General features: G+C 35.0%; 1 protein-coding gene across 4 annotated transcripts in view; it reads right to left on the bottom strand.

Moving 5' to 3' along the window:
* PLEKHA5 (pleckstrin homology domain containing A5) overlaps nucleotides 1–19,899 on the bottom strand; it is a 244,321-nt gene that overhangs the window by 30,665 nt on the left and 193,757 nt on the right. For 2 of the 4 annotated variants that reach the window (XM_004390235.1, XM_004390234.2), the window contains 3 exons: nucleotides 9,838–9,900; nucleotides 7,702–7,782; nucleotides 7,419–7,568 (listed from right to left, as the gene is read on the bottom strand). In XM_004390235.1, coding sequence (XP_004390292.1) covers nucleotides 7,419–7,568; nucleotides 7,702–7,782; nucleotides 9,838–9,900 — 294 coding nt within the window. Of the gene's footprint in view, nucleotides 1–7,418; nucleotides 7,569–7,701; nucleotides 7,783–9,837; nucleotides 9,901–10,416; nucleotides 10,453–15,138; nucleotides 15,220–19,899 lie in introns of all 4 variants that reach the window. The other 2 variants (XM_004390233.1, XM_004390236.2) reach the window with 2 other exon arrangements.

The raw sequence follows: 19,899 nt of genomic DNA, 5'->3' as shown, positions 1-19,899 counted from the left end.
ATTCGTTCATGATATCAAAATATTTATATTGATTCTACTGTCTAAAGAGTATTACTTTGAAGAAATACTTTATTCATGACAATAAGGTAAAGTTTCTCAAAGGTAATCTCCTAAAATGCATAAGGGGTATAAGTAAAGCATTTTCTTATCTATACTGATTAAAATTTCTCCATCAACAAATATATCAAATCCTTTATATTTTAGCATGTTGGATTTTCAATAAGACACCAGAAACTTGGCATGACTTTATTTAGGATAAATTTATGGTAATGCAATGAAACAAACTAATTCAGTTAACTATATAAGCAATTCAATAAATCCTACTCACAGAGACTCAATATACTAACCATCTGAACTTTTCCTCTCTGAAAAAAAAAACAAAAACAAAAACAAAAAAACTCTAAATAACAGAGAAATTTTTGATACTTGGTCTTTAACAGCCTGCAATCTATTGAGTATAGAATGATTTTATAGGTGCTTAAAAACACATCTTTACATCATCCCATTTCAGGGCTGCTATCCCATGGGAGTGTAATTACTCTTCTATGGGGTTACAGTTACTCTGCAGATGTTTCAGAGTAGTGTAAGGGTAGCATTAATAAACCGACTGAGGGCAGACATTGTATTTGATCACTACTAAATAACCAGAATCCAGTGTGGCATTGGCACTTTAAAAGCAGTCAACAAGTATTTACTGAATGCTCATGTTAGATGAATCAGTAACTCAGAACCTTCCCATAACTAGGGGTTTTCTGCCTTGAACTGCTCAGAACGAAACACTGACCAGTCCTGCACCATTGACATGATGACTGTGGAGCTGATCATTGTGATCTATAGGGTTTTCATTGGCTGATTTTTCAGAAGTAGATTGCCAGGCCTTTCTTCCCACTCTCTCTTACTCTAGAAGCTCTGCTGAAACCTGTCAAGTATCATAGCAACATGCAAGCCTCCACTGACAGTGGGTGGTAGCTGTGCGTGAGGTGCACTGGCCAGGAATCAAATACAGGTCTCCTGAGTGGAAGGTGAGAATTCTACCACTGAACCACCGACTCCCCCAGATAAATGTCAGTTTAACAAGAGCAATAATCTTGGATAAGGAAAAAAGGGATTAGTATGAAGAGATGCTGAAAAGGAAGCAATACAGGTTATCTCAAGTTCCTAAAGGTTCTTTCAGAGAGTTATTTTTTACATTCTGCAAAACCAAAAAAACAAAAAACAAAAACAAACCCAAACCCATTGCCGTCCACTTGATTCTGACTCATAGTGACCCTACAGTAAAAAGCAGAACTGTCCCATAGGGTTTCCAAGGCTGTAATTTTTTTTTTTTTATTATTATGCTTTAGATGGTTTACAGAGCAAATTAGTTTCTCATTGTCATGGATTGAATTATGTCCCGCCCAAAATGTGTGTAACAATTTGGCTAGGCCATGATTCCCAGTATTGTGTGGCTGTCCTCCATTTTGTGATTGTAATTTTATGTTAGAGAGGATTAGGGTGGGATTGTAGCACCCTTACTAAGGTCACATCCCTGATCCAATGTAAAGGGCGTTTCCCTGGGGTGCGGCCTGCACCACCCTTTATCTTACAAGAGATAAAAAGAGAGGGAAGCAAGCAGAGAGTTAGGGGACCTCACACCACCAAAGAAGGAGTGCCAGGAGCAGAGTGCATCCTTTGGACCCAGGGTCCCTGCACATAGAAGCTCCTAGTCAGGGGAAAATTGATGAGCAAGTTGACAGAGAGAGAGAAAGCCTTCCCCTGGAGCTGACGCCCTGAATTGGGACTTTTAGCCTACTTTACTGTGAGGAAATAAATTTCTCTTTGTTAAAGCCATTCACTTGTGGTATTTCTGTTATAGCAGCACTAGATGACTAAGACACTCATTAAACAATTAACACACATATTGTTTTGTAACACTGGTTGCCAACCCTGCGACATGTCAACCCTCTCCCCCTTCTCAACCTTAGTTTCCCCATTTCCGTTTATCCAGCTTTCCTGTCCCCTCCTGCCTTATTGTCCTTGTCCCTGGGCTTGTGTGCCCATTTAGTCTTCACATGGTTGAGCTACATGTATTATTGTTTGTTATATGGGCCTGTCTAATCTTTGGCTGAAGGGTGAACCTCAGGAATGACTTCAAGTACTGAGTTAAAGGGGTGTCTGGAGGCCATACTCTTGGGGTTTCTCCAGTCTCTGTCAGATCAGTAAGTCTGGCCTTTTTTGTGAGTTTGAATTTTTTCTACGTTTTTCTCCAGCTTTGTCTGGGATCCTCTATTGTGATCTCTGTCAGAGCAGCTGATGGTGGTGGTAGCTGGGTACCATCAGTCGTGCTGGACTCAGTCTGGTGGAGGCTGTGGTAGTTGTGGTCCGTTAGTCCTTTGGACTCATCTTTCCCTTGTGTCTTCGGTTTCCTTCATTCTCCCTTGCTCCAGATGGGGTGAGACCAGTGGAGTATCTTACATGGCCACTCACAAGCTTTTAAGACTCCAGATATTACTCACTAAAGTAGGACGTAGAACTTTTTTTTTTAATAAACTATGTTATACCAGTTGAGCTAGATGTTCCCCAAGACCATGGTTCCCAGCCCTCAGCCCAATGATTCGGTTCCTCAGGGAGTTTGGATGTGTCTATGAAGCTTCCATGACCTTGCCTTCATCAAGTTGTGCTGACTTCCCCAGTGTTGTGTGCTGTCTTACCCTTCACCAAAGTTACCACTTATCTATTGTCTAGTGAGTGTTTTTCCCTCCCTCTCCCTCATAACCAACAAAGATTGTTTTTTTCTGTGTGTAAACCCTTTCAAGAGTTTTTATAACAGTAGTCTCATATAGTCTTTGTCCTCTTCCAAGGCTATAAATTTTTACAGAGGCAGACTGCCACAGCTTTCTCTTGTGGAGTGGCTGGTGGGTTTGAACTGCTGACCCTTTGGTTAGCAGCTGAGTGCTTTAACCACTGTGCCACCAGGGCTCCTTTCATTTTCTGCAATTGCTTATAATCACTTTTAAAAATTTAAATGAGTTAAAAATTTTGGCTCTTTAGAACAATTGCTTTTAGAATTTGGGGAGGATGTCTCCTAAGCAGGTTTTACAATTAATCTCACCATCTGCCAAGTCTCAGAATCCTGCTGTGCCTCCCTGGTTTGCTGCCTTTACCCTAGGTCCTCAAACATGATTATGATTGGGCAGAAACACAAGTGAACAGGGGATGACAACTATATCAAGACAAGGGGCAGCACTGGCATAACATCAGTTTCCTCCCAAACAATTTCATAGATTATACAAGCACAATGTAAAAATCTTAAAATATGACCTTACTTTGTCAAGATGATACACACACACACACACGCAATTAAAAGGGGTAATAACTTTCAAATATGTAAGTATCTTAAAATCACAGACACTGAAAATTGGAGAATTTCATGCCATCCAGCTACGAGAATAAATGAACTCTTGCAATCTGTAAGCACATGGATGAGCCTCATAATGTTGAATGACTTTTCCCTTTCCCGTCTCATTCTCCCCACACTCTCTCTTCCGCTTCCTGGAATCATCTCCCAAATAAACTGTCTGAACCCAGTTCCTCAGCTCAGGCTCTACTTCCTGAAGGGAACTCAAACTAAGACAGCAACACACTGAAAGTATAACCTACATGCCAATCTTGCCTTCTGATCAGGCTTAGATAAAAAGAAATAGTGGCCAGGAGAGAACACAAAGGCACTATGTGCTTGAAGCATGTGTGATGGGTGGGGCTTAATGAGAAGAGATGTAGCATCAATCATTAAATAACAGGTGGACTGCTTTACTGGTTTGCCTAGTTTTAGGTACCTTGGTGACCTAACAGTTTAGAAGACTTTCTCAGAATCGAAGCTTTGATCTATAGAGGCCCTAATGTTATACCTCTTAGGCGCAGGTCTTGGATTTGAACCAATTCCCTGAACTGTGAATGCACAGAAGAAACCCGGTGAGATTCTGCCAGCATAAATCTAATTCAAATTTCAATCTAGTCAACATTCAGTGAGTGCCAGCCATATGCCCATATGTGTATACTAACATTTGTAGCCTTAGGCTACAAATATAAGTAAGTTTACATAAAGGTACAAATAACAGTTTGTATTCTATGTAGTATGATATGTCTTACAAGAACATGTTCAGTGAGTCTGAAATAACCATTGATTCACCCTGAAGGCAATGAAAGAGAAAACAGTGATTATATAGGACAACAACCAGAAAAAGTAATACTCAAAACAAGATTTATTTCTGTTAAGACATTTTTACAAACTTCCTGTCAGGGCTGGATGGGACAGATGATTCTAAGCCTACTGATGAGATTTAAGTTACTAAACCCAATTGGTAAGAGAAGGAATAACATTTGGGTACAAGTGAACACTGTACATCCCTAGGATTTCCTGAAAATGAAATTCCAAGAATGGGCACCAAATCATTAAATGGTTTCCAACTAAATGTCAGCAGAGCTCACCATTTTGATTCGACTCTGGTTGCCAAACGGACATTAAGCTTTTTTTCAATAGTTTGGCATTGACAGCTTAGTCCATTTTCCTTTTCTAATCTCATATTTCCTACCCTCTGAAAGGAATCATCTATTCCAGTTAGTCAGCTCTAGTTCCTTCTTCTCCAGACATGTCTCTCATATTCTCATCTTGGTGCTATGGCTCAAGGTATTTTGTCCTGTATGAACCATCTTTAACTTCTCCTTTCTTCTTACACAAATCCTACCAACACTGATTAGCCCAGAGACTGCTTCGTTGTATTATTAGACATTTTAGGTGCATATACTTTCTTTATAACTTTACTATAAAAATCCACATAGGTGCATGTGTTATGGTTAGAAGATGAAGACCTGGATTTGAGTTCTAGACATAGCATTTATTAGCTTTGTAACCATGGGCAAGTCATTTATCTCAATTATTCATCAAATTTTTAACAAGCATCACTATAGTGCTGAATGCTAGAGCTACAAAGGTGAATGAGACATGGTGTCTGATTTCAAGGAGCTCACAATCTAAAGGATATTAAATAGTTTTTCTTCTTTTAAGTATATAAACACCACAGTATGATTAAGAGACTCAAAAGAGGGAGAGAAATAACAGTATTTTTTAAATCAGAATATAAATATCAGGCATTTAAGAACAGAAAACAACTAGATTTTGATTTCTATAAAACCTTTAAAAAACAGCTCACGTTTGGAATGTTAAGTGTTTAGAATCAAAGCCGTGCTGAGATTCTGGTATTGTGCTAGCTTGGAAAGACCCCTCTTAGTTAAGCTGTACTGTCTGCAGGCTTTCTTAAAAGGTAGCTGCTCCCTCACAACTCCTTAAAGGTACAGACAAGGGTGTGTTGGCAGCTTTCTTCTGTAACAGGGTACATTTTGCTAGAATTTCTCTTTCAAAGGGCTGCTTGGGCAGGTGCTCTTACTGTGTTTACAGATGACCACATCATAGGATCTAAAGCAGACTGTTTAAACTCATAAAACACTCAATTTATAAACTCTAAGTAAGACTTTTAGATTTGATAATCCCAAGAGACTCTATAAAGTCACACGACTATAGGTTAAAAGGTTCTACTAATTTCTTCTTAAACCTATAATCTATACTTAGATCACAATGCACCTATGAAATGGTAATGTTTACAGCTCCTTAAAAGCTTTTCCCAGGTGCCTTTTATTGAAATGGTTGGTTAAATAAGTCCAATTACTACCTTCCAAAAATCATTCTAAATTCCCCCAAATCCACAAAATATTAATTTTCTTAATGAAATAAACGTTGCATATTCGTTTTAGGGATTCTTCATTTGCATGTTGTTGTTAGGTGCTATGAAATCGGTTCCAATTCACAACAACCCTGTGTAAACCAAACAAAACACTTCCCGGTCCTGAGCCATCTTCACAGTTGTTGCTGTCTATGTTTGAGTCCATCATTGCAGCTGCTGTGTCAATCCATTTCATCAAGGGTCTTCCTCTTTTTCACTGACCTAATACTTTACCAAGCATGATGTCCTTCTCCAGGAACTGGTCCCTCCTGTTAACACGTCCAAAGTATGTGAGATGAAGTCTTGCCATCCTCGCTGCTAAGGAACATTCTGGCTGTACTTCTTCCAAGACATTTTGTTCGTTTTTCTGGCAGTCCATGGTGTAGTCAATATTCTTTGTCAATACCATAATTCAAACACATCAATTCTTCTTCGGTCTTCCGTATTCATCATCCAGCTTTTACATGTGTATGAGGCAATTGAAAATACCATGGCTTGAATCAGGCATACCTTAGTCCTCAAGTGACATCTTTGCTTTTTAACAGTGTAAAGAGGTCTTTTGCAGCAGATTTGCCCAATGCAATAGGTCACTTGATTTCTTTTTTTTTTTTTAATTGTGCTTTAAGTTTACAGTTCAAGTTAGCTTCTCATACAAAAATTTATACACACATTGTTATGTGACCCTAGCTGCTCTCCCTACAATGTGACAGCACATTCCTCCTTTCCACTCCAGATTTCCCAAGTCCATTCCACCATCTCCTGTCCCTTTTTGCTTTCTCATCTCGCCTGGAGACAGGAGCTGCCCATTTAGTCTCATGTATCTACTTAAGCTAAGAAGCACTCTCTTCACAAGTATCATTTTATGTCTTATAGTCCAGTCTATGTCTGAAGAGTGGGCTTTGGGAATGGTTTTCATTCTGGACTAACAAGAGAGTCTGGGGGCCTATCATTTGATTTCTTGACTACTGCTTCCATGGGTGTTGACTGTGGACTCAAGTAAAATGAAACCCTTGACAACTTCAATCTTTTCTCCGTTTATCATGATGTTGCTTATTGGTCCAGTTGTGAGGGTTTCTGTTTTATGTGGAGGTGTGATTCATACTGAAGGCTGTAGGCTTTGATCTCCTTCCTCACTAAGCGCTTCAAGTCCCATTTGCTTTCAGCAAGCAAGGTAGTGTCATCTGCATATTGCATAGTACATAAAAAATAGGAGTACTTATCTTCCCTGTAAAACATGTATTTCACAAAGAAAAAAATGCCTATTAATTAGAAAAATAAAGGTTACTCTTTATTTTAATCTTCCTTAGATAAACATAAAAAGCTCTGGTGGCACAGTGGTTAAGAGCTTGGCTGCTAACTGAAAGGTCAGTGGTTCGAACCCACCAGCTGCTCTGCAGGAGAAAGATGTGGCAATTTGCTTCCATAAAGATTACAGCCTTGGAAACCCTATGGGGCAGTTGTACTCTGTCCTATACGGTTGCTCTGAGTCAGAATTGACAGCAACAGGTTTTTAATGAGTTTAGATAAAAAATGCTAACAACAAATTAATATTTTCTCTTATAATAAAGAGTAATCTTAAAAAGTAAAATTAAATAGAAAAAAAGAAAAAAGAACTGCATGATATGTCAGCAACTTTTACTGGGAAAAAAATTTGTTACTTACAGCAGTAGCTCGAGACAGTTCTCGACATGTACTAAGCAGTCCATTCTGTAAATCATCCCTCTGTAACACCACAGTCTGAATGGCTGTTGGGTTATCTGCATTCATTTCTATCTCTTGGCTGGCTGATAGCAAAGCTTGCTCAAGCGTGTACTATTATAATAAAAAAGAATTGCATTTAATGTTCTGCATCATTGAATTAATTCTTTTGACATTACTCATCAGTGTCCGGGTAATAATCATATAAAGTAACATCAATTATGGATAATAAACATAATTGTCCTACTTTCTCCTTGTGGAGCTGCTGAAGTTTCTCTTCCAGAGCATGTACCACTTTATCTTGTTCACATAATCGGCTTAACTTGGCCTGGGTTATAAAAGAAGATGTCTTTTGTTAGCAATTTTTTCTTTTCCCTGTAATTGGAGATAGGTAGTCACTATATGACAAGAAAACACATTTAAAATAGTCACAGAACACCTAATTAGGTCAATCTTTACTTCAACTTGTACAATAAAAATGAAAATATAGCTTATAAAGATAGAATGCTTCAAGAGGCATGCAGAGTAAAGTAAAAAAGTATTTCAACCATATTATTAAACCTACCTAATGAAAAACATCCTTAGTAATTAGACACTTTCATATGACTCGATCTCATTATTTTAATGTGGTTAAGGATTTTTTCCCCCTACAATTTGCTGCTGAGGTTAAGTATTATATGCAGTCCTTAACGCAAACAACTAAAGTCTATGTATTTTAAAATTAAGCTCTTATGTTCTTAGAAAAAAACAAAAGACTGCTTCTAACTGCGATACACATAAAAATATTGCTAATGAAGAGTCACTTTCAGCGTCTCAATGTTTTGACTTCTTAGTACTACCCTAATTTTTTAAAATTTGAAATACAAGAAGTTACTCTAGTAACTCTAACAAAATTTGAAGATTACAAAGAACCAGTTCTTCTTTCTCATTAATTTTCACATTAAAATGGGAATAGAAACTTGAGAAGGCCAGTATTTTTTCCTAAATTTTATTTATTTTGTTGTTGCTGTTGAGAATATACACAGCAAAACTCACCAATTCAACAGTTTCTACGCGTACAATTTAGTGACATTGATGACATTCTTCAAGTTGTGCAAGCATTCTCACCTTCCTTTACTAAATTGTTCCTTCCTCATTAACATCAACTCACTGCCCTCTAAGGTTCCTATCTAATCTTTTGAGTTGCTGTTGTCAATTTGACCTCATATAGATAGTTCTTAAAAGAGCATAATGCTCAAGGCAGACCTTCTATTTTTTACTAGATAAGCTAAACTACTGTTCAGTTTTAAGAAGACTTTAGGGGATATTTTTGGTTTAAGGTTTAAAGATTATCTCAGGGTAATAGTTTCAGGGGTTTATCTACCCTCCATGGCTCCAGAAAGTCCAGAGTTGGGAAGCTAATTTAAAAAAAAAGTTTAGATGTCTTATAATATAGATGTTGTAGTGTCTCAAAATAAAAACACTGAAAAAACTGGAAATATGTCCCAAACTTCTTACTTTACAGCACAATTACATGTAAGTAAGAAATCTGAAACTTTATCTTCTTTGCCATTTATCTATTAAAATAACTACCATATTGTTGTCAGACAAAAAAATTCAAGCTATATAAAAAAAAAAAAAGATGTTCAAATAACAAGGAGGAACAACTCAATGGAATAAATCCAGGAGAAATGAGGAAGAACGAGATATAAATAAAGAATGCATGGCAGATCAGTGATTTAAAACATGATTTAAAAAAAAGACTAAATTTAATTCAAAAGGGAAGCAATAATAAAATTCCTAAGGGGTGATACTTTCTCTAGAAAACACAGATAATAATTTTTCTTTGTCCCTAGTCCTCCACAATGTTTTATCAGAAATAGTCTTTCACTGTTGTTATTAGCTGCCATGGGATCAGCCCCCTGACTCAAGGTGACCCTACACAGAATGGAACAATATGTTGCCCACTCCTGCACAATACTGACGATCAGGGTTTTCACTGGCTGATTTTCAGAAGTAGATTGCAAGACCTTTTTTCCTAGTCCATCTTAGTCTGGAAACTTCGCTAAAACCTGTTCAGCATCATAGCAACATGCAAGTCTCCACTTACAGATAGGTGGTGGCTTAGCATGAAGTGCACTAGCTGGGAATCAAACCTGAGTCTCCTGCACGGAAGGTGAGAATTCTACCGCTGATCATCCTTAATATGTTCAACTGCTAATGATGGTGGAGGGAGGTGGTGGAGGTGGGAGGCATTTAATCTAAGAAGAAAAATGCTAATTTATTTAATGTCATTTTGGAGGCCAAGGGAGGAAGAGCTTTTCGTCATGCTTATTTCTGATGCCTTGGTAGGGAATATGACAGAGTACTGGCAACATATATGTATATACACCCTAATACTTACATCGATATCCACTTGTTCAGGTCTGTATTTGTATAATGTACCTCTACATTCGTCTTGCGACAGCTACAAGGAAAGATGTCATATAGTAACTTTAAAAATCATATTTTACAAATATATTTATTTAGTCAATGTGTAATATTTTAGACTTACGTTAAAATATATAACATTGTAACAAAAATAGGATTTTAATGATTTTTAAACTTTCAAAAGCTTAATTCAAAACACAGATCATTACAAAAGCAGAAAATAACTTGATACAATATGTAAGATACATAAGAATGATGTTAACTTAAGCTTTTCAAACAAAATAATAAGCTGGTCAAACAAAATTATAGGGCACCTTACATTTTTCATTTTTAAGACATGTTATTTTAATGAAAACTGACAAATACAATCATAGCAACCAGAATAAAATATTCAAACCAAACATATTTCAACAGTTAAAACCATCCTTTAGGGTATACACATAATCACAAACTGTGTCTATATACACTCAGATGCCAACACATCTTAGTACAATTTTATTAACAAAAACTATAACATATTGTATACATATACACAATATATAAACATACATACACAATATAAACTTATCTTGTTCTTCTGTCTTAAGAACTAAAAGATAATGGAGGAAAAGGATGGGTTTAATTGAAAAGAGGAAAATCATTCAAAACCTCATAAAACTGAAAGCCTACATTACGAACTATGGATGGTCAAATTGCATAGTTAAGTTTATATGTGTTGGCTGACACTTTTTTTATATTTTAAGGAACTGTTATCTACAAACATCCCTTCGTTAGCTTCTTCCAAATGTCTTTTGGTCAAACAAATCCTCATTTCTGATTGTGCTTACCAAGATTTCAATAGCCATCCAATTCAGTTATACCAAAGATCACACCATAGCCTCTGCAGGCAACATTTCACTATCTCTCTTGTCTTTTGACTCTACATTGACTTCTAAACAGTAACAAAAACATAGTAGGAAAAATTTAATTGGGGTACACTGCATGTTTTCTAAGTGGCACACTTTTTTCTTGAGGTGGAGATGGAAGTAATGTGTCCCAAGTATATTCTAGTTTGGAAAAAGTTAAGTATCATATAATACATTTATAAGTGTGTAAGAACGTGTTAATTACAACTATACACGCCCTCTCTGTAAAAAACTGCTTGACAGTTACATACATCTTTTAAAAAAGGCATAATTTAAAAGGCAGGTAACTTTGAATGGATCTAGAAATGTAAGGGTCAGGAGAAGGTTAAAGATATAAGCATTCCAAACATACAATAAAATGCTGGAAAGATTATGTGTTTCAATTCAAGACATTACTTTCACATATCTCATGCAAATGAGTCTTGTGGCAATTTAAGAGTATGCACAGTGATTATTAAACCATAGAATTTTCATAGAAATGAACATTACATGAAAAATGAATTTAATAACCAAAGCCAGAATACTTGTGCACTATTTTAAATAAAGATCAGCCAACATGTTCTGAGAAGTATCAATTATCACTCTTAATTAAAGCACCTAGATCCAAGAAGAGAGTTTATACGCCTATCTGAAAAGCAGTAATGAGAAGTAAGTTTTAAAATGCTTAGATCCATATTGAAAACAACTGCAAAAATTACATTTTTCTCATAAGAATTTAAAAACAAAACTTAAGCTACTAAGATATCCAAATATACTTTGTTTAACATTTAAAGTTAAATGCAAAACAGCTTTACTAAACCTTGAAATGTGAGAGAAGTTTTATAATTTGAGATAACTAGTAAACGGTGCCACATGTAGATTAATATATGAACACTATGCTATATTCCAGGATCAACTGTAAAAAGACTAGCATTTAAAATGGAAACCTAATCATTTGTAGTAAATATTCAGAATATTGGTATACGATTTTTATTTAGAGAATCTTTTATTGCATATTCATTTTTACATCATTTGGCACGTTATAAAAATAAAACGTGTAACGTGCAGCTGTAAGTTTGGAGTGATAGATTCTTATAGCCATATAAATATACTACCTATATAAATCAGATTTATTTTTGTTGTACCTATATTTTTAGTTCCATTGAAAATTTTATTTAAATCTTTCACTGAATTATTCAATAAAGACAGTCATTATTAGATTTCAGCTAATGAAATCTTAAACCAATCAATCTTCTCCTACACACTCCTTTTAGGAGCCAGAAGAAAACAAGATTAGTCCTTAAAAATTAATTTTTAAGCATGTCCTGTTTTACATTACTGATAATGATCACCAGTGCTTTAAAAAAGAAAATTTTGTCCAATACGGCTGGAAAAGTTTGTTATTTAGTTCTCAATATGAAGATCCTATTAATAAAAAAACCCCAGCTTCATGAATATTCAAATTTGCATATACAATGCTCACAGTATTGGTTTTTATCATTTTTCACATTCATCTTTAAAAAAACAGGAGTTTTGGGTTTGAATTCTGTAGCCATTTTAAGTACCTCGGCAAGGTTAAAAAAGCACAGGAAGAAATGGGCTGTGTTGTAATTATGTAAGCTTAAGCAGTATAGTAATTATAAGCTTGAATTTGAGGAGTCTGTAACAGATTTTGCTGACTATAGAAGGTCATGTTATGCTATATTTTATGAGAAAGTCAGAATCTTTTTGTAATAAGGTATCTAAAGTCTTCTTAAAAACCAGCCTGTCATTAAGTCAAAATAAAATTCCTTACTGTTAATTAAAATCCAGCTTTCTACAATATGCCTTTTAATTATGTGAACTATATATTTTTAAAAAGCATATGGATATATACATATAAACTCCTAAAATAATTTTCAGAGAAATATTTTTAAATTTGATAAAATCGGGCACTATATCCTGTGAGGGCTACAAAATACTCATATGACTATAGGTATTTGCTAAAAAAGAAAAAAGATCACATGACTGTACCTTTTAGAATAATTATTCATAATACTCACTGATATTAATCATGAGAGAAAATAAAAACTATGGTACAAAAATAAAACTCTGAAAGGCAGTAGAAAGATTAACAAACGCAGCGGATATTTTTCAACTTGAAGCTCACTTATTCAGCATTTGTTTTGATTCGGTTTTAGGCCCTTTTTATTTGGTCAATTTAAGAAATTACTGTCTAGGTAATTTCTTAGGTATTCTCCTCCTTCTAAGAAGAAAATACAAACATAAAGGTCCTCCTGAGGGAACAACTGAGTGGCTGTGGAAATGTAGCTATGATTCAGAATGAGACAGGCCGTAAAAATACTGTATTGCCACTGTATTTCCAGTTAAATATCAGGGACCTATTATCAAAGCATTGTAATGCAACATCAGAAAAGCAAGCCTGAACAGTGTACAATATAAGCTTTCCTACAGATTTTCTTTGGATAGAACATGATAAAGAAAGCCTGGAGAAAAATCAGGATCCAATTTTAATTTGTGTAAATTTATAAACAGGGCTTAGGAAATGTGTCTGACCATCACACTTACCCATTAAAGATATCTTAATGACTAAGTCCATTACTAGTGGCTGATTTAAAAAAAAAAAAAAAGATAGCCTGAAGACGTCCTAGCCTGGACAGCATTAAATTAAGAGTCAACATTGATTTCCTGGTAAATGGTTGCCCGATCATGTCCAGGTGTGGCTGCTGACACTGGACATTCAGATCTTCCTGTTCTGTGCAATATTAGCTTTTTCTTTTTTTTAATCAAGTATTAGTATGAACAAATATATTTATATAAATATCTTTATTGCTCTTTCAGTACTCAAGGTCAGTGATGTCATATAGGACCAGTTTCAGACATACCACATTATTTGAAAAACTTCACTTGGAACTTTCACTATAACTGAGTAATTGAAGTCATCAGTTGTTTTACCCATCATCAACCCTCAATGCTGATCAAATTAAAAAGGAAAAACCAAACCAAACATCCAAGCTATCACTGTTACTGAAAATATGCGAAATGTAAAAAATGAAAATATAATCTATTATAGCAAAATGTTAATTAGTTAATTAGCATTATACGAAGTGATAAACTGACAGCTTCAAACACTGATAAAGGTATCAATTCCAGAATGGGTGTAAAGGTTATCAGTGTGGCACTTTGGATGGAGTGGCAAGGTTCTATAGTCTGGTGACTTTGTAAGAACTGAAAGATACTATTTTCTTTTGAAAAGTAAAGCTGTTTAATTATTTAATAATTTGACTATCACTTTATTGCAAATTGAAGACTATATCCAATTATATAACATACTTTGAATATGTTGAAAATTGTGCTCAGAAATAAGAGTCATCCTCCCACCAACTGTATTAATTTCCCAGTTATATGGCCCCGTGATGCAGACCCCAAAGCTACTGAACCAAACTAGAGGCCTCTACTGCCAGTGTGAGCTCAAGGTGATTCTTTTCACCAGGTGCTTTTACATGCGTTAATCAAAATATATATTCATTTTTCATGCTACTTAACTTTCTTCTGCATGATTTTAAAATATTGTAACAGATCATAGGCCAGAATAATTTAAGGGTGTTGAAGTGGAAGAAGCTGATGTTGCAAAACACACAGCTAGGAACATTAAGACCATGAATTACAAAAAATTTGAATAGAAATGTGTATGACTTCTTTTGCAGATCTGCAGATGACCGAGTTTCCTAAATTAAGGCCAAGCCAACTTCCTGACACATATTTTGAGTTAGGCAAAACAACGGGGTAAGATACGACTATTACGATGACCAGAAGAATGGTAAGAATACAGGGAAAAGAGACCCCCAGGATGTTAAGAAATGTCTATCTGTGGGTTTTACCATTCCACAGCATTCTCTTTTGAAAATTATTTTGATCTCATTCACCAAGAGACCCAAAACTAGACGTAAACTACTCTCATAAAAATATAATCTATTCCTAAATCACTGGGGAGTGGGGTGCTACCCCTGAAAGGAAAAAAATTTAAAAAGTTTTTCCCCCTAAAAATCACAGTTATAATGCTTAGGATTGATAAAAATAAACAGCGATTTATTAGAAATTTTGCAAATGTACTGCAGACCTCCAAGTACGTATCAATCAAATACTCTGCACAAAAACTTGAGGAAAATGGCACATTTAATATTCAACGGCAAAATGTTCAGCGAAGCCATGCTAAGAATACTGCAGCATCTTGAAAAGCATGGATGAATTGTGGTTTTCCAAATCGACATAAACAAAAAATAAAATAAGAACAACACTAATGTTATGAGGAAATCTGAGGATAAACCAAAACTGTCACTGAGGGATTCTGCGGATGGTAAAGCAGTACCATTCACTGTCCAAGACCTTACTTGCTGGTACAGTTGGGGTCTTAGCGCCGAGTTCTCAATCATTGTGTGAACCATGGTGTTGACAGGTTCATTTTCTTTCATCTATTTCAAATCAGGAGGAGCATACAGCAAACATCAGTTTACAGCACAGCTAGATTTGAAAGACGACACTGTAAATATAGCCTCTACTTTAATATCTTTCTAATAGTGCAGCTGTTTACATTTTACTCCAAGGCTGTACAGATTTTATTTATATAAACCATTTCAAACAAGTATTATATGCTGTAAAATGCTTCCAAAGTCATGAAAAGGCTTACTAATTGCAACATTGCTGTAACTAGGTCTTATTTTATAAATTAGTTAATTAATGAATTTTCCAATATATACTAGAATATAAAACTACATGATTCAAAGGATAAATTAAAGGGAGACAATACCTACAAAATTAAAAACAGAAAAAAAAATCATTTAATCAATTACTTTTTCAGTAATAAAGCTTAAAACGCTATTTAGTTCTTTATATGATTAATCAGAAAAAAATTTAATTCCTTACAAATATTAAAATTAAAATATATATTGTTAAATTTTACATATATTGTTAAAATTAAAATACATATAGTTACTTAGATAATCACATTTTATTTAAAGTTAATCTTGATTGACATTTATATGTCAAAGTTAATCTCTACTTTGGATTTCCTCACAGTATAATACCGTATGTAGAATTATTTCAAGAACATGCAAACTAAAATGTATTCAGCCAAAGACTCAGTATATCTTCCCAGCTGCTAAGGAGGATGAAACTATATGTTTCACATTTCCAGCTATGTTGTACTTAATTACTGCCTCTAGGAAAATATTTCTTTTAGCAGGCTCTGGATTCAAGACTTAAAATATTCAAAAGACAATCATCATAAAATACAGGGTAAAAGGCCAACAAAATTTTTATCATTCTTAAGCTGTCAGGTCTGTTTATTATGGCAATTTGTGACATTTAGTTTAGGTAATTTTTCATTCTCCATATAACAGAAAACAAGCATTTCTACTGCAGTTAGCAAATGTTACCTTACTGATTTAGCTTACTCTACAACAAAAGTTTATTAATTTTAAGATTAGTAAATGTATAATGTTAAGTAAAAACTGAATCTTGAAAACTAGTGCCTGACAATCTTATTTTTAGCCTAGTTACCAATGTTTCAGGCCAGTAAACTCTGTTTTGTTTGCCAATTAAAAACCTCCTGTCACTGGTTTAACTTCCTTTTTAGTCAATTAACAGACAATGAAAAACATGCATGCCTTTCAATACTCCAATGAAAAGAGTATTACTTAGGCTAAATCGTCTTTTTTTCATCCACATACTCACACTTTTTATGCATAGGAGATTTAAAAAAAAAAATTTATTTATTTTGTTGTTGTTGAGAATATACACAGCTAAACACACCAATTCAACAGTTTCTACATGTACTACTTAGTGACACTGATTACCTTGAGTTGTGTAACCATTCTCATCCTCCTTTTCTGAGTTGTTCCTCCCCCATTAACATAAATTCACTGTCCTCTAAAGCTCCTATCTAATCTTTTGAGTTGCTGTTGTCACTTTGGTCCCATATAGACAGTTCTTAAAAGAGCATAATGCTCAAGGCAGACATTTTTTTACTAGTTCAGCTAAACTACCGTTTGGTTTTAAGAAGACTTCAGGGCATATTTTTGGTTTAAGGTTTAGAGATTATCTAAGTGCAGTAATTTCAGGGGTTCATCCAACCTTCATGGCTCTAGGAAATTTGGAATTTGAAATTCTGTTCTGTGTTTTCTCCCTTTTGATAAGATTCTTCCATGGAATCTCTGATCAAATGTTCAGTAATGGGAGCCGAGCACCATCCAGTTCTTCTGATCTCATGGCAAAGGAGTTTTTTTTTTTTTTTTTAAATTAACTTCACTGAGGAATAAATTCACACATTGTACATGTACAGCCCAGATTATGGACAAAAGTATATACTCATGTAACTACCACAATCAAGATAGACAGTATTTCCATCTACCCAGAAAGTTCCCTAATGTTTCTTTACTATCAAACTCTACTCTTTCCCCTGTCCCCAGCAACTACTGATCTGATTTCTGTAAGTAGAGATTAGTTTTACCTGTTCCATAGGCTGATTAAATTTTAAGGAATCTGGAGCCAAACATCATGTTAAACTAAAACTTGTTTTATTTTTTCCCTTCAATGTTCTCCACTAACGGACCAAGGCCTTTATATATAGGTGATTATCTCACGTACAAAGGAAACAAATATATTAATATGCATATAGGATGAAGTTTTACAGTGTTGAAAAGTAACGTAAATAGACAACTACAGATATAAATTTTTCTTTAAGACAAAAAAATTCAAGACTTCTTTATATTTCAAAGTGTTCTCTATGTTTTATAAGGGAACGTTACTTTCTCTTAATCAAATGTTGACCTTAGATTAGTGTATAGCTGCTTTTTGTTTGAGGCTCATCATTTTACTACACTGACATATTTCAAATGATACAGGTACCTTAGGTCTCTATCCAGTTTTAGAATTATTTAGTTTTAATTTCGAAGCATTATCATTTCCAGTTGCTATTATTCAATACCAATTCACGGAAATTAGACAGAAGACTACCTGGCTCAAAAATTATGGAGGGAGAAAAAGGGGAGCATGAATATTTAAGAAATAATGGAGATAAGGTAGTATTCAAATGTAAAGGATACTCAAGGGCAAACTGAACTTGCCCATCAAGTCTTGCAAATCTGACACAACGAATGGGGCCCTGTGTCCAATGGCTTGTCTGTCGATACGGCTCATGCCTCTAAGCGGAGTTTCAATACAGTACAGACTAATAACTAACATTCATACTCTAGGCTTGAGGAATTTATTAAAAATTTACTCAAAAATGGAAAGAGGGACAATATGGTTACTGCAGAGGTAATCAAACCTGATTTATTTAGAGGAATATTTGTGAAGGGAAATATTCATGTATATAAAGTGAATCCATGTTGTGATTTCAAAATGCCTCTGTTTAACTTACATATCAAAGATTAGCAAATATTAAGTCATTGAGAAGTAATCTTTGCAAGAAGAAACTGACTTAGGAATAAAAATATAAAAGCAAAATTAACGTTTTAAAGTGAACAAGCTGCAGAGTATCTCAGAGATCACTCTAGAAACTGTCCTTTCAAAAAAAGTAAATAGAAAAACCTGTGAAAGCCAGAACCTGCGTAAGGCAGAAACCTAACAGAGAAGAAAAACTCAAATATTTTCCACTAACAGAGAACGACAGAAAAGTGGCAAGACTGTACCCTGTCAAAAGCAGAAAACTTAGACTTCTTGGGATTTGGAGTTCAAGTTCTTAAAAAAAGGAACATCCAACAATTTAAATCTTCTGGTTTGAACTGGAAAACCCCAGAAACCACTAAAATTGTGGGTTTAACAGCCTACATATTTGTTTTAAGAAATCATGGTATTACAGTGAGAAAAAGACTAATTACTGTATGTAGGGTGTTTAATAAAAATGAGTTCAATGCTTTGCTTCCTGCTTTAATTCCCTCTTTGAAGTAATGGATAATTTAGGTTTAGGTTTCAGTTAATTGCCAAATTATAAAGCTATTAAAAAAGGCCCATTATTTCATAATAATAAAAATGAAAATGTATGATTCAGGAAATACACTATTTTCATAGTTACCTTTAGCAATAAATAAGAAAATGTATGTGGAACATTGGAAACATACTTAGGTAAAGCCAATGTATTTCTGTTTACAACAAAAACACATATTTTGTTTGAAATTTCTAAATCCTAGTGTTTAGAAAAATCTGATACTTAATCCTAGCTAGCATTGCTCTCAGATTTGAGGTCTGCTGTAGTAATAGTAGCGGTTGAGAGTTCGGCTGCTAATCAAAAGGTCGGTAGTTCGAATCCACCAGGTGCTCCTTGGAAACCCTATGGGGTAGTTCTACTCTGCCTTATAGGGGCGCTATGAGTTGGAATTGACTCGATGGCAGTGGGTTTGGGTTTTTGGTTTGGCAGTAATATGAATTATAGAGCATCCTTACTGTCAGGAAATACCTTGATTGAACAATTCCCATCATATAAAATGAATAAATGACCAATTGTAAGAACTAAAACCATAAAACTCTTTGAACAAAACACCAGGGTAATGCTTCAGGACCTCATTTTTAACAGTGGATTCTTACATATGACACCATAAGCTTGAGCAACAAAAGACGAAGTGGACAAATGGGATTTCATCAAAACTAAAAACTTGTATGCATCAAAGTACTGTATCACCAACGTGAAGAGACAACCTAAATAATGGGAGAGAATACTGGGAACCATATATCTAATAAGGGTTTAATATTCAGAATTATGAAGAACTCCTACAACTCAACAACAAAAAGACAAACAATCCAATAAAAAAATGACAAAGGACCTTGTCATAGATTGAACTGTGTCCCCCAAAAATGTATGTATCAATTTGGCTGGGCCATGATTCTCAGTACTGTGTGACCGTCCACCATTCTGTCATCTGACGTGATCTTCCTATGTGTTGTAAATCCTGCCTCTATGATGTTAATGAGGGGGGGGCAGTAGTTGTGTTGATAAGGCAGGATTCAATCTATGGGACTGGACTGTGTCTTGAGCTGGTTTCTTTTGGGATATAAAAAAGAGAAGCAAGCACAGAGATGGGGGACTTCATGCTACCATGAAAGCAGTACCGGAAGCAGTGTGTCCTGTAGACCTGGGGCTCCTGCGCAGAGAAGCT

This window comes from Trichechus manatus, unplaced genomic scaffold, assembly GCF_000243295.1.
Source record: "Trichechus manatus latirostris isolate Lorelei unplaced genomic scaffold, TriManLat1.0 scaffold00289, whole genome shotgun sequence".
In the NCBI taxonomy this organism is placed as follows: domain Eukaryota; kingdom Metazoa; phylum Chordata; class Mammalia; order Sirenia; family Trichechidae; genus Trichechus; species Trichechus manatus.
This window is presented reverse-complemented; position numbering and strand designations above follow the sequence as displayed.